General features: G+C 35.7%; 1 protein-coding gene across 12 annotated transcripts in view; it reads right to left on the reverse strand.

Moving 5' to 3' along the window:
* Positions 1-12,870, reverse strand: part of LOC139981495 (uncharacterized) — a 100,720-nt gene that overhangs the window by 61,515 nt on the left and 26,335 nt on the right. For 9 of the 12 annotated variants that reach the window (XM_071993920.1, XM_071993913.1, XM_071993911.1 and 6 more), the window contains exons 3-6: positions 12,264-12,293; positions 8,420-8,446; positions 1,943-2,469; positions 1,360-1,502 (exon numbers count right to left, since the gene is read on the reverse strand). In XM_071993920.1, coding sequence (XP_071850021.1) covers positions 1,360-1,502; positions 1,943-2,469; positions 8,420-8,446; positions 12,264-12,293 — 727 coding nt within the window. The remainder of the gene's footprint in view (positions 1-1,359; positions 1,503-1,942; positions 2,470-8,419; positions 8,447-12,263; positions 12,294-12,870) is intronic. The other 3 variants (XM_071993915.1, XM_071993914.1, XM_071993916.1) reach the window with 3 other exon arrangements.

The following is a 12,870-nucleotide window of genomic DNA, read 5'->3' on the forward strand; positions in this document are numbered from 1 at the left end:
TTACCATATCTACATACCATCTCTTTCCCCATCAGTCAAGTCCTAATTACAATTGATGAATGATTTTAAGCTTAAAAATTCCATTGTAACTACAATTTTATCCATAGTTTGACCCATCAATCACTGGTGACACTTCTGTACTCACCTTCTAAAATTAGACCATTTCAAAATAATGGAAATATGACTGGCATAAATATGTAAGAAATCATAAAACGTTATACATCCACAAATTAAAAATCCTTCTGGTGAGCTGTAACACCATGAAAATTTCACTATTTGAACTTTGAAGATACAAAACAAGAAAGTATAAACACCATAATCCATATGAGATCATATAGCACCAAACATACAGACCCTGCAGTTTGTGATTGCGGTAATAATTCAACTTAAAATAATACTGTTAGCAAACTGCTTATCCACTAGAGAGCCTGTGTAATAGAATGTGTAAAAGTAAGTTGGCCTGACGTTTCCATCCTAGCAGGATCTTCTGCAGAGGCTAAAATAATTCAACTTAATAGTAACTGTGAAGTTAGAAGATAACAGCACACCAGTATAGAACACTACATTCAATGGAGGAAATCACCGAAACCTTTATCTTAGACTGTGCCTATATATGCCGTACATGCAGTGATTTATTTTGCCGAATGATAATCCATCAGATAGGCCGAAAGCTGAAGATGGTGTCACCTTCATTCGGACTAATAAATTTGACAAATCTAATAATGCACTTGGGAAAAGCCATGACTAAGAGATTGCTTGAGCCACAGAGAATCTAGAGGAGCATGAATAAGAGTTCGAGAAGAACCTTCCTTGACAGCGTTCTTTTATCGTAATGAAAAAGAATCCGCTAGTAAGCCTATGAAGCAGTTTAATTGACTTTGAACGATATCATCACAATTATAGTTCTCTACTCCATACTGCAGGCATTCAATGTCAAATCCATGCATGACTGCAATTATTCAAAATTAAACAAATGGGTTTTCTAATCCATGTGCAATGTTCACATGAACGAGTAGGCCTTGACAAAACACACGGCTCTGTACAATTTACATCAGATAGATACTTTTGTTGACACACTAATTGACATTGGTGACATCACCAATCTCACCAAGAAAGCTATTCTAACTAACACAGGGAGGAGACAGTGAAATCCTTTTTGCAGGCAGGTTAAATATATAGGTTACAAGTACTAGCTTTTAACAAATCACACTTTGGGTGTAAATCACACAATTATATCACAATGATTTGATTTTGGCAAGAAAGGAAACGCTGGATATAACTTTCTTCATATCACAATATGATAATTAATACAAAATTGAAAGATTTATCATTAATGACAATGGAGATATATGTCCTTACCTAGTACCAGCAACTGCACCGTCATTCTTGCCCATCTCTTCGTCAAGTTCTACCCCGGCCCACTCTCCTTTGGCAAACTCGGTGGGCCCAACGAATCTCAGTATTCCTAGCTTAGAGCCACTGACCAGAACACGATCACCAACCTGGAATTAGCATTTGTATGGAAAAGTAGACATTATTAGTCAAAATAGCTACATTTGATGAAATGCTGCTTCTCTTCATCTGCACATACTAATTATAATTTTAAGCTCACAAATTGATATCAACAGTGTAGCAAATAGAACCAGATGTGATAATGTTAGGTTGCATATTAGGTTGAAATGCTGTAGAAACCACAAAAAAACTAATTGGTTTTGGATATTTATAAAATGACTTGATTTGTTTACCTGTTGGCATAAATCCCCTAAAGGAACTTGTGAATCTTACTAGTTTGGGAATTTATGACTAGCACTTCAATCTACCTAGATAACAAACAATTGGTAACATTGTTTGCACTGCTCCCACCTCCATTCCCTCCATCCCTCTCACCCCTCCCCTCTCCCAACTCTTACCTCATTACTAACAACAAATCATTTAAGATTACCTTCAGCGCAGAATTATCGCCGTCTTCCTGAGCAAGACTTGAGGTACCGATTGGGGTCTTCCCATCCTTTGAGACGGTACCCCTTGGTGAGGCAACTTTGGTACCCATCCTAGGAGCGGATGGCAGCCCAGCTGGACGCATCAGTCCACTGGTGGATGATCTCCTGGTGCCATTTGTGGTCGAAGATTCATAAACTAATTTGTCCGGCCTAGCAAAGACACCTTTCTTGGCTTCACATTGAAAGTACCTGACCCCGTTGACAGACCCATCATTTTTACCGATAGGGTCGTCGAGAACGACACCCGCCCACTCCCCAGCAGCAAATTGAGTTCCTCCAATAAATTGAATACGTCCATGTTTTGTTCCGCTGACGATCACACGATCCCCTATCTTAAAGTCGTCCTTCGACCCGTTGGTAGTCGATCCGCTGCTGGACTGGGACGATACCACTTTCACAGATTTGTCCGCATGGTTGGCAGCTTCCGTTGGGCTCAGACCGGCTTTCTTGGCGGACTTTGCTACCGTATCTGTAGAATATTCAAAGAGCAAAGTCAAGATGGAGATGGAAGAGTATTCCAAAATGTCGGAAAACAATTATATCTTCTCAGCTACTCTCTATGAATAGATTATCAAGTGAACAGAGATGAAAACTGTATCTGGTATAAGTTACTGGGGTTTTTTTTGGGGGGGGGGGGGTCGGGAGGAGGTTTGGGAAGTTCATGGCAGGTATAAAGCCTGTGTGTTGAGGTTCTCACCATGAAGATATAAAATTGCTGCAGATGATTGTCACAATGACATGTGGTGGTGTACACTAACATTTACAGTTCTTAATGTTCATGGATTCCACTATCAATATCTCAATTTGCAATGCATTCAATTTTGTCATGTCACACTATTTTTGGACTCTTTTTCTTCTTCTTATGACCACGAACATCCCTGTTGTGTCACCTACCTCCACATAGTAAATCATGTACTGTCTTTGTAACTTGCAGAAGTGTATCTGTGTACCCTTTTGTCTCTCTCACTCTCTTTTATTTTTTTGTCCTTTTCTTACCACTTGAAAAATGGCCAGGGATATACATCAAACATGACATAATCTATGTAATATAATATGTGGCACAACACCACTGGCTGGCTATATTAGCTTGATCCAGAGTTTTACAGCCTCTCGGATCTAATGATTGATATATATGTTGATTGTCATGATTGAATGTAACAATGGTAATTACACTACAAGTGACATCACACTGGCTGCTACTGTATGACATGATGCTCCCTACTTCTGTGACTATAATTCAAAGCATCTTCACAGGATTGCATAATTAACAGATGTTTCCTAATTCATGTAGGCGCACATTTCAAGTGGAACTGTTCCATCTGACTTATATTAAAGTTGTTGCATAAATAGAATGCTACTGTGGTAGTAAAGGAGATTAGGACAGCCAAGTAATGTACTATTGAAGTATTGTTACCATGTTTACCCTAGCCATGGTAGAGTGAGTACAGTATGTAGTGCTAATGTTGTGATGAGACAGGTAAGCATGGAAGTGGGGTAAACAATGCACAATGTAGTGAACATATGAACTCCTGCTTTGATCAATTTATTGTTTCACATCTAATGATACCATTTTGATCATACAACACATTCTTTATTTGTGCTAAAAACTGCTTAACAAATATTATATATAGTAACAAAAAGCCATATACTTTAGATAAAGAAGTTCAACTACAAGGGGTTATAGACACAATTTTTACAATTGAACTGAACAATTGAGCAAAAAGACTACTTTTAACTCAAGATGAATATAACAGATGAATGAAATTCCACCTAAACATTCCAAACAAAATATGTCACTTCTTTTATTATGACATTTCAAATAGATGGAAAACCACAAATCTGGCCACTGGGAGTGGCACCTATGTCAGACTTTCTATTTGTCATTTTATGTTTTTAGGTTTCATGGGACCCAACAAAGGAAAAGGCAGCCTAAATGAAAGCAAACATACCATGCATCTGAGACCACATATTCCATTCAAACCATTGTATTTTAAGCCTGTAAATTATTTTACCAAGTTTGATAAATGCTGTGTTTACAGCACCTGTTACACAAACTAAGACCTTTGATACCTAACATGAAGCGTCTTTGAGATTGATGGATATTTCAAAGCACGAAAGCGACACTAAGACAGCATATACCTATATTATACTATATTTGAAACAGAAGCTTACATGTAGACACAGAGAGCTCTTTAATTAGCTCCATGATGTACATTCTAAGTACAACATGAAAGCAAACAGGCTGTAGTAATAATTCTCTGCCACCCTTTTATATTGGAAATTGTACTGTAACACATTTTTTCACCTGCATTGGTGACTTCAAGTAACCCACCGAGTTCTCTCAATGTGGATCTATAGACATGAAAGTCTAAAGTTCATTCTTATTTAAAACTTATCATAATATATATTATAATATAACTTATTATGCTTTTATGTTTAATGTGTTACTACAAAAACCATAAAATATAACAATGTTAATACTTAATGGAATCGTCAAAGGATAACTTTTATACTCTACAATGTCTGAACACATGAATGCATCCATGGATAAGGAGAAAACCCACTGTAAAATATGAATATAATAAATATATAACTCTGGTGCAAGGCTACAGATTTTAATATTAATTATTAATAAAATATCTGAATATCTTCTTTTTAATTCACACAAACAACTATGCCAAAAACCTTATATTCATCATCGCCATTGCCTTCGTCATCATGTTTAGTGTGTTGAACATATGTACAGATGACTTTGTGTGATAATAATAATAATGATGTGAATTTGTTTATTTCTACTTTCCTTTCCCGTTTTCACAGCCAGATATTAATATGAGGCTGTTTTGGGGACAGTGATTGTGATTTATCAATAACACACTTCTGAAGTAAACAAAATTCTATAAAAAATACACTTCAAATATACGAAAAAGGTCTCTGCTTGCGATTAAAAGTTCTTTATCTGTAATAATATATGGAGATTTACAGCACTTTCAAATACTGACGTGCGGGCGGATGAGACTTCCACAACTAGAAATCACAAGCTGTAAGGTTAGTGACTCACTACGTGGAAAAAGACTACGTTGTTAGTACAGAGTTTTCAGTGTTCACCCTTAGTCATGACCGAAATGAAACGTAAGCTGATGATGAAGACAGTTAAATGACTCACTGTAATAATAAACTGATGTAGTAATCTAGTACTACTGTATGTGAGGTCTGTATGAAACACTGCAAACTCCCTGGGAATGACTATATACTAAAGGGATGTTATAAGTAAAAGCTCGCTAAAAGAAACAGGTTATTCTAAAATTAAATGAGCTGTGCTTTCCATGCTTTTCAAGAGGATGTCAAGAGACTCTCCTTTCTTGAAATAAGCCACTAATTAACCAAAAAATAATTACCCCATAGTCATTTGCATAAGATTATGTATTGTGCACTATTTGGGTAATAAACTACAAACATGTACTGATTGTCAGCAATGAATCGTTGCAGCATAAGATTGATTAACCTTGGAACAATGTTAGTCATGTTCTGCATGTAACTCATTAACATTGCTGTATAATAAACCATTTAAAAAAAAATATATTTAAAAATGATTTTGATTGAAGTGGTGGGATAGCAACATAGCAATACCAACTCACTTGTAAGTTAATTGACCAATAATCTCATACGAGAGTTCCGTGCAAATCAGATCAGAACAGGATGGTCCTTTTAACTTGTTCTTCTTGGGGTAAAATATTGTGTACTCCTATCTGTAGTATGTGTTGGGCATTAGGGGGAGGGGTGCAGTGATTCATTTTGTAGGTCTCTGATTTGTGCAGATCACAATCTAATATACCACTAATTGTGTGTGGAGGATGGGGGATGGGGGATGGGGGTGTGGGATGGGGATGGGGGATAGGGTAAGGAGGGAAGAAGGAGTGGGCAAAACAAAGCAAGTTGTGATGTTTGCTCTGTGGTACTCCTAAGTGGGGAAATATCCTAAACTCAAACTGAATACAGTTTCCTATCTCTCGTGTGCCTAAATATTGGCGCATTTGCTTTCTTTGTAAGGCGCCTTGAGCAGTGACTTTGTGTACTGATTTGGCACTATAGAAGTCTCATTTATTATTATTATTATTATTATTATTATATACCAGAGAGAGGAAGAAACAAATAAAAACATTAATCATTGCCATGAGTGTATGTTGTAGTTTTTGTGTCACACACTGTTCATTGATACACTCCATGGACAGTAACTACTACAGTGATGTTAGCAGTATATTGGTAATCTTACAGTGACATCTCTTTATCATGCATTCATAGCTTGGTCCTACTGTGTTTGGTTGGCATGCATGGAAAATGGATGATTTATCTTTCATGTCATTAACTCACCAGAGAGCTACAGTATCTAACAAATGTGAGATTATTTTACTTGGAAATGTACTCTCAAATGACAAACACTTAAAATGCTTGTTTCACATCCTGGATCTAGTCTTATTTCCAAATTATTTTCGACATGGGAGGCTATCGGTAGCTGCAATGTATTCAGATAGTAGCTCCCTGGTTTTCAAGGGAAGTTATACTAAATACTGTACCAGGAACAGACTATATAATACTCTCTATTGATAGTTTCCTGTTCAACCCAGCAACTACTTGCAATTTTTTTTTTTTTCCCAGAACACTTATCATATGAATATTTTCTTCAAAGAAAAAACAATTTTGTACCATTGTTTCATAAATAATGAATCTAAAGTACAGCCATCCACAGTTTGAGTGTCAAACACGATTGAAGGGAATTTCTTGGTAAATCCTAATCATTTAGTTTTTTTTTCGGTACTTGTATGTTTCTATGCAGTTGAAGCCTGCTGAAGAGGTATTGGAGGAGGATGGGGGGGGGGGGGTTATGTCCTGTTTCTCTTTTTAATTGGTTGAACTATGTATAGTAAATTGCACAAGACTTTATTCTTCTTGCTGAATATTCCTAAAGCCAGTTTTCTTTGTTTCAAATCAAAGGAGTATAATTAAATTCAGTCATAGTTTTAATTAAGTCATATACAGTACCTACAGTATAAGACTGTTTGTATTGCATCGAGTTAGTAAGACCATGAAACCATAAGACAGTACACCGTACAGTACTCCAGCTGTGATTAGTGTGCAATATCACCTGAGACATCATCAACCAGCTGTAATTTCCTAATACTGCTGGTTTCTAAATGTTCAAAATTATCTAGGTATAGTCATACCTCCTTCACCAGTTCTGTAGATCGCTCTTATAAACTAAAACACATAATATTATGAATAGTCTGTTTCTCTTCATAATAAAAACAATGACCATTTGTCTTGACTCCTATCCCCCACCCACCTCCCTTCTCAATCCCAAACTTGTATTAGAATGGGATTTTCCAACTACTGTAGATGGCTCAGCTAAGGATAGACTAGATTCCAGACTGCTGCATGCTTGATCAAGCTTGACTAGCACTTGTAACCCTTCTAACTTAGTTGAGGACAAAATGAAAATTGACCTATCTATACCAACATCAATAGCACACTTGATTTTCCTCCAGTAAAGCTGCATTCAATAACATCTCAAGCAAGCCAATCTGTTCAGTTAACTCATGCTGATTAACAGGAAGGCACTTTATAACAATGACTCAATAACGTTATGAATAGCAGCTGTTTAACATTATATGCATGGCACCAGACAGGTCACATGAGTTTTAAACTGGATGGATTGATCTTTGTGAGGTCCATGATTAAAAAAAAAACAAATACACAGAACAAAGTTACTCTCAGAAAAATTGCTAAAAGTCAAACCGACATTCAATAATAAATGCAGAAGTTTGTGCCAAGAGATCTTCCTTAATCCCATTTCATAATTCCGTTGTGGTTCATATCATTGGGCTAACTTCTTTAACTTCCAGATCAATATCAAATAACTTCAAGTTCTTTCACTTTTGTGACACACTTTAAGTAACTTGTTTTTACTTGAAACTGCTTTCTAATTCATTCAGTAGTTATGAAGAAAAAATTCCTAAACGACAACTTCCGAACGAAATGAAATGGAACGGTAAATTAGTAATTGATAATCGATCAAGTGAAATGGGCAGCTACTGTAGGAGGACTGAATTCTTAAACATGTAACACAGACACACAAAAAACAGCAATTATTGCTACATAACCAAAATAAGGCAAACTTTACACTTTTAATATGAAATCAGAATAACTCAAACCGCACAATAAACATACAATCAAAATAATAAAAAGCAAAATGAAGAGGATTATTAAACTTCCACAGAAACTATATATTAAACTACATTGAAATGTTCACATGAAAGCTACAGTATGAGACTCAAGGGAAAGCAAAGCTGACGGTTATCGCTACAAGTGGAGATCTGGTTGACTGCTGGCAATACTACTATGCCGACATATATACCATACTTTACCTTTAATGTGTTCAGCGTGAGGCCCATCTGGGTTTTCAAGTTAGGAAACAGAAGAAAACACATATTACCAAAATAGGATAAATTTAGATTTTCTTAGTTATCTGCCAATAATATCAAAAGAAGGAATTTTTAAACAATCAAGTTCAAATAGCTGTCAATGATGAAATGTGCATTAATAAATTGAAAATTCACAATGTTTCATCGTGTTTGAGTCCATTCGAAACAGTGTGTAACCCCTTGTGGAAATGACTCATGATGTGAATTACTTACTTGGAAGGATCACCGTTGAGTTATCAAGGGTACAGAATAGAAGTATTGCCGTTTTATTTTGGGTTTCCTTTTTAGTAATTACCATTACTTATATTTTATGAAAATATGTCTGAGAGATGAATATTCCAAACCTAACCTGGTTTGTACACATGTATACAAACTCACCGTCTACTCACAACACCAAATGCTCTAGGCATGTTAGAGCAAGAATGCAGTTGCTACGAGGAGGCAGGTAAGTGAGGATCAACTGAAGTGACTTTGTGAAAACGAAACGAAGTTGTATGTTATATGTAGTATATAGTTTATTAAATCAATCGCTAAATACTTTTGTCCCCTAAACTACGGTAATACTGTCTTGAACAAAGTGTATAGATATTAACATAACAACAAACGTAGTAGTTCCATGTATCTGTTTGACTACTAGATACTTGATGCAAAGAGCTGTTACAGCTCCTTGTTTAAAGTAAGCCTGTATCAATTAAGTCAACAGTTAGGCAAAGATTCACTTTCGCTTCAAGGAAGGATTGTCGTATGGAAGTATACTTCCAACATGATGATAACCATATCAACTAATCTACAAATTTGTTTAAATTATTCATACATGGTTAGATTATGTGAACATGATACTGTGCACATTTTGTAATGAGAACAAATTCCAGTAAAATTTAGTACTAATTTGTACAAATGAGTAAAAATTCCAACAACAAAACCAACAAAACACTAAAATTTTAAACCATTAGTATAAAATTGCACCAAAAAGAGAAATATTTACAAATCACAATTTAATCAACCCAGGACCTTGTGTTATTCCTTCTTTTTCTGGGTAGAGGCCTATACAGTCAACATCATGTTTACAATGTATGTCAGTCTATCTATTAGTATGAACCAATCAAGTTCAAAAGCAAAGCTTCCCAAAGATGACATCTTTTTTTCAAGGAATAAAAGGTGGAAGAAAAAACCACATAGGAATAAATGATATAAATTATGACAAAGCTTTAATATGGTTCATAATCACCCATTATGACTTTTCAAGTTGTAAGTAGAAATTTTGAGTTCATATATTATTATATGATAATAATGCATCACACCTGTGGATACATAAGTAATGTTAGTACTTCCTGGTCACCACTCACCCCAGACATAAAATATGTTAGAAAATTGTACACTAATACCTGAATACAAAGCACCAATTATCCCAAATGACCAAGCTGTGCTCTTCCCAACAAGCAGGCCACAGAGTTTGTAGGACACTCACCATCCCATATCACTGAATGTGACATATAGTATATCAAACAGCAAAGATGCCATGTTTAGATCCCGGTATAAAAAGTATGAACAGTTAATTGTCCGATTTCCCCCACATCCCCATTCCCTCCTCTCAGAATGCACTGTGAATTAGATCCAACACTACTTGGCAACAATCTATTCCAGTGGACCACAGATATCCCCCACCCTCTCCCCCTCCCCCAGTCCCCCACCCTCTCCCCCTCCCTCCCCTCTATGACAATCCACCTCTCCTCTGTCTGTCCCTGGCTTAAGGTTTTTCTTTGATTGATCTTTTGATCGACTTGTATTGCAAAGCGCCTAGATCAGCTTCTTCTTGTTCTGATTTGGGACTATGTAAGTTTACTGTATTATGATTATTATTATTTTTGTTAAATTATTCTTATTGTTATTACTATGAGCCTATGGACACCAACACAGTGTGTCAAAACGTCCTTGCATTACATACTGTACTACTGTATGTAGAAATTGCATATATACATACACGCCCATTATTTCATTTGTTTTTTTGCCTTGCTGGAAACCAGACATCTACAGTAAATATTCCATGGCAGTCACAAGAATGATTGATAGAGTTTTGACAGGTGGTACAGTCTAATGGCTCCCACATTAATCGCCATTTTACAAGGGTTAATGCAAGTGGTGACAAGGAATGGAACATTAAGCCTCAAGCTAGTAAAGGTGTTGCCACACAGGTAATGATAGAGCTACTGTATCATGGCAGCTAAACTAGATTGTCCTGATGAACATTTTCAGTAAATATGAGTTGATTTTGATCAATTTTGCAATTATTAACAGTAATAAACCCCACTGCAAGGTTGGTCATTAGCTTGAGCAGGCAACTTTCAATTCATCTAATCATAATAATAAGGCTTATATAGCATAGAATCTTTACAGGTGATGACAAAAAGAAATCATCTAATCATAATGAGGATTATAAAGTAATTAACAGACAATCAACTTCGAAAAGTTTCAAAGTTATTCGTTAGATGTGATTATAAGTAGCATTTTGTGAAAGGCCACAATCCATGTGGAAAAGAAGCATTACTTTAAAGGTTGGGAACACACCTCTTCCTTTAGTAATTAAGGAAACAGTAATTGTGCAATAAACTATGAGCAAGATCATGATATACATTTATTCTCAATTTTGTGATCATGAAGCGATTTAGAGAGCCAATTCTAGGTTTCTGTGTCATCATCTCCTTCCAGCTTTTTCTACTGTACATATAAACAATCATGTAATCATGTAATCATGTAATGGCCTTTGGGAATGTCAAACCTGTTTGCTCTCAAAACTACATATGTACCCCCTGGAGGTTAACTTTACCATGTATGTAGTACCATGTACTCCTTTGAAAGTGTTAACATTTTTGTCACCAAGGAGCACCAGAAATTTAATTTTAATCTAGCTGTGATAAACTTGTTTCCTCTTTTATATAGTACTCTTCCTTATCTGCACTTTTCCAAAATGCAAATCTGTTAATATTGTTGTTATTAACCATAAATTAATAAATCGCATAGGAAATATAGCCTACTAAGGGTATACAAAGCATAGGACAAATTTATAACTGTAAAGTGCGTATCCATCGCGCTACTGTTTCATATAAATTTTCATGGAATCGTGTAAAGGTCTATTTAGGTAATTTTGCATTGAAAGCTGACCTCTGAATTTCAATAGTTGCAAGCATCAATTCACACATACAATTATTTCTAGCGGTCGGAAGTGGTAGTACACTATTGGTGTTTCCTTTTGATGTAAAAGATAAACCATTTCTTTGAAACTCAATGAAAAGTTGAGAACAAAATGATAGCTAAGTTAGCAATTTCTTAATTTCTATTGTATTCATAACTTAAAAGGACTGATTTTAATTGTCTACAACAACTCACCAAATAACAAGAATCCACATGGTTATGAGGAGAGCCAGAAGGAAAAAGTTATCCAAAATATATCAGTACACAGTGCAATTAACATCTCAATTAATTCTGCTTTGTTTTGAACTACTGTTTAAAAAGGCAAAAAAATCCACGGTCTGCTGTATTAATTAGTTTGTAAAGCAATATCTGTCTTTCTAAAATGTGGCAGTGGAGATTACCAAGGTAAAAACTTAAGGATTAAGAAAGCTGTTTTGTGTTAAATCTTGGATTAGTCCCATCACCTTACACCAGTACAGTTGAGTACAAATATGTGATCAATTGTATTAGCTGAAAATACAGATAAATATATGATGAAGTACTTAATAACAAAGTAATAATCAATAAAAAGGAACTTTTAAAGTGATCCTAATCTTACCTTGGATGACTTCGGCAGTTTCAGGACTAGCTGCATGAGATTTGAAATGTTATTTCTTTGTCAGCAAATGTATTGTACAACGATTTGATTACAAGAACATGTCTCTCAGATATCACTTTCCCAGCTCCTACAACCCTTCCCGAACTCCTCCCATCTAGATAGCTCACAGTTTGTACCCACACATTCAAATTCAATTACTCTTCATTGGTCAGCAACTGTATTATACAACAATTTGATTAAAAGAACATGTCTCTCTATCACTTTCCCAGCTCCTACAACCCCTTCCGATCTTCTCCCATCTAGATAGCTCACAGATTGTACCCACACATTCATGTACCTATCATTGGTCAGCAACTGTATTGTACAACGATTACAAGAACATGTCTCTCTATCGCATTTCCAGCTCCTACAACCCCTCCCCATCTCCTCCCATCTAAATAGCTCACTCTTTGCACTCACACATTCAATTACTTTTCAAACCGTTTAGATCACAAAATATGTAAACAAGATGAAAATTTTTCATTTAATCTATATTGCAGAATTGTCCCTCAAAGTGCTCAAACATAAATTTGTTTAACAAACAGAGGGACTAAAACTTTGTTAATGT

This window comes from Apostichopus japonicus, chromosome 15 (genome assembly GCF_037975245.1).
Source record: "Apostichopus japonicus isolate 1M-3 chromosome 15, ASM3797524v1, whole genome shotgun sequence".
Lineage (NCBI taxonomy): Eukaryota > Metazoa > Echinodermata > Holothuroidea > Aspidochirotida > Stichopodidae > Apostichopus > Apostichopus japonicus.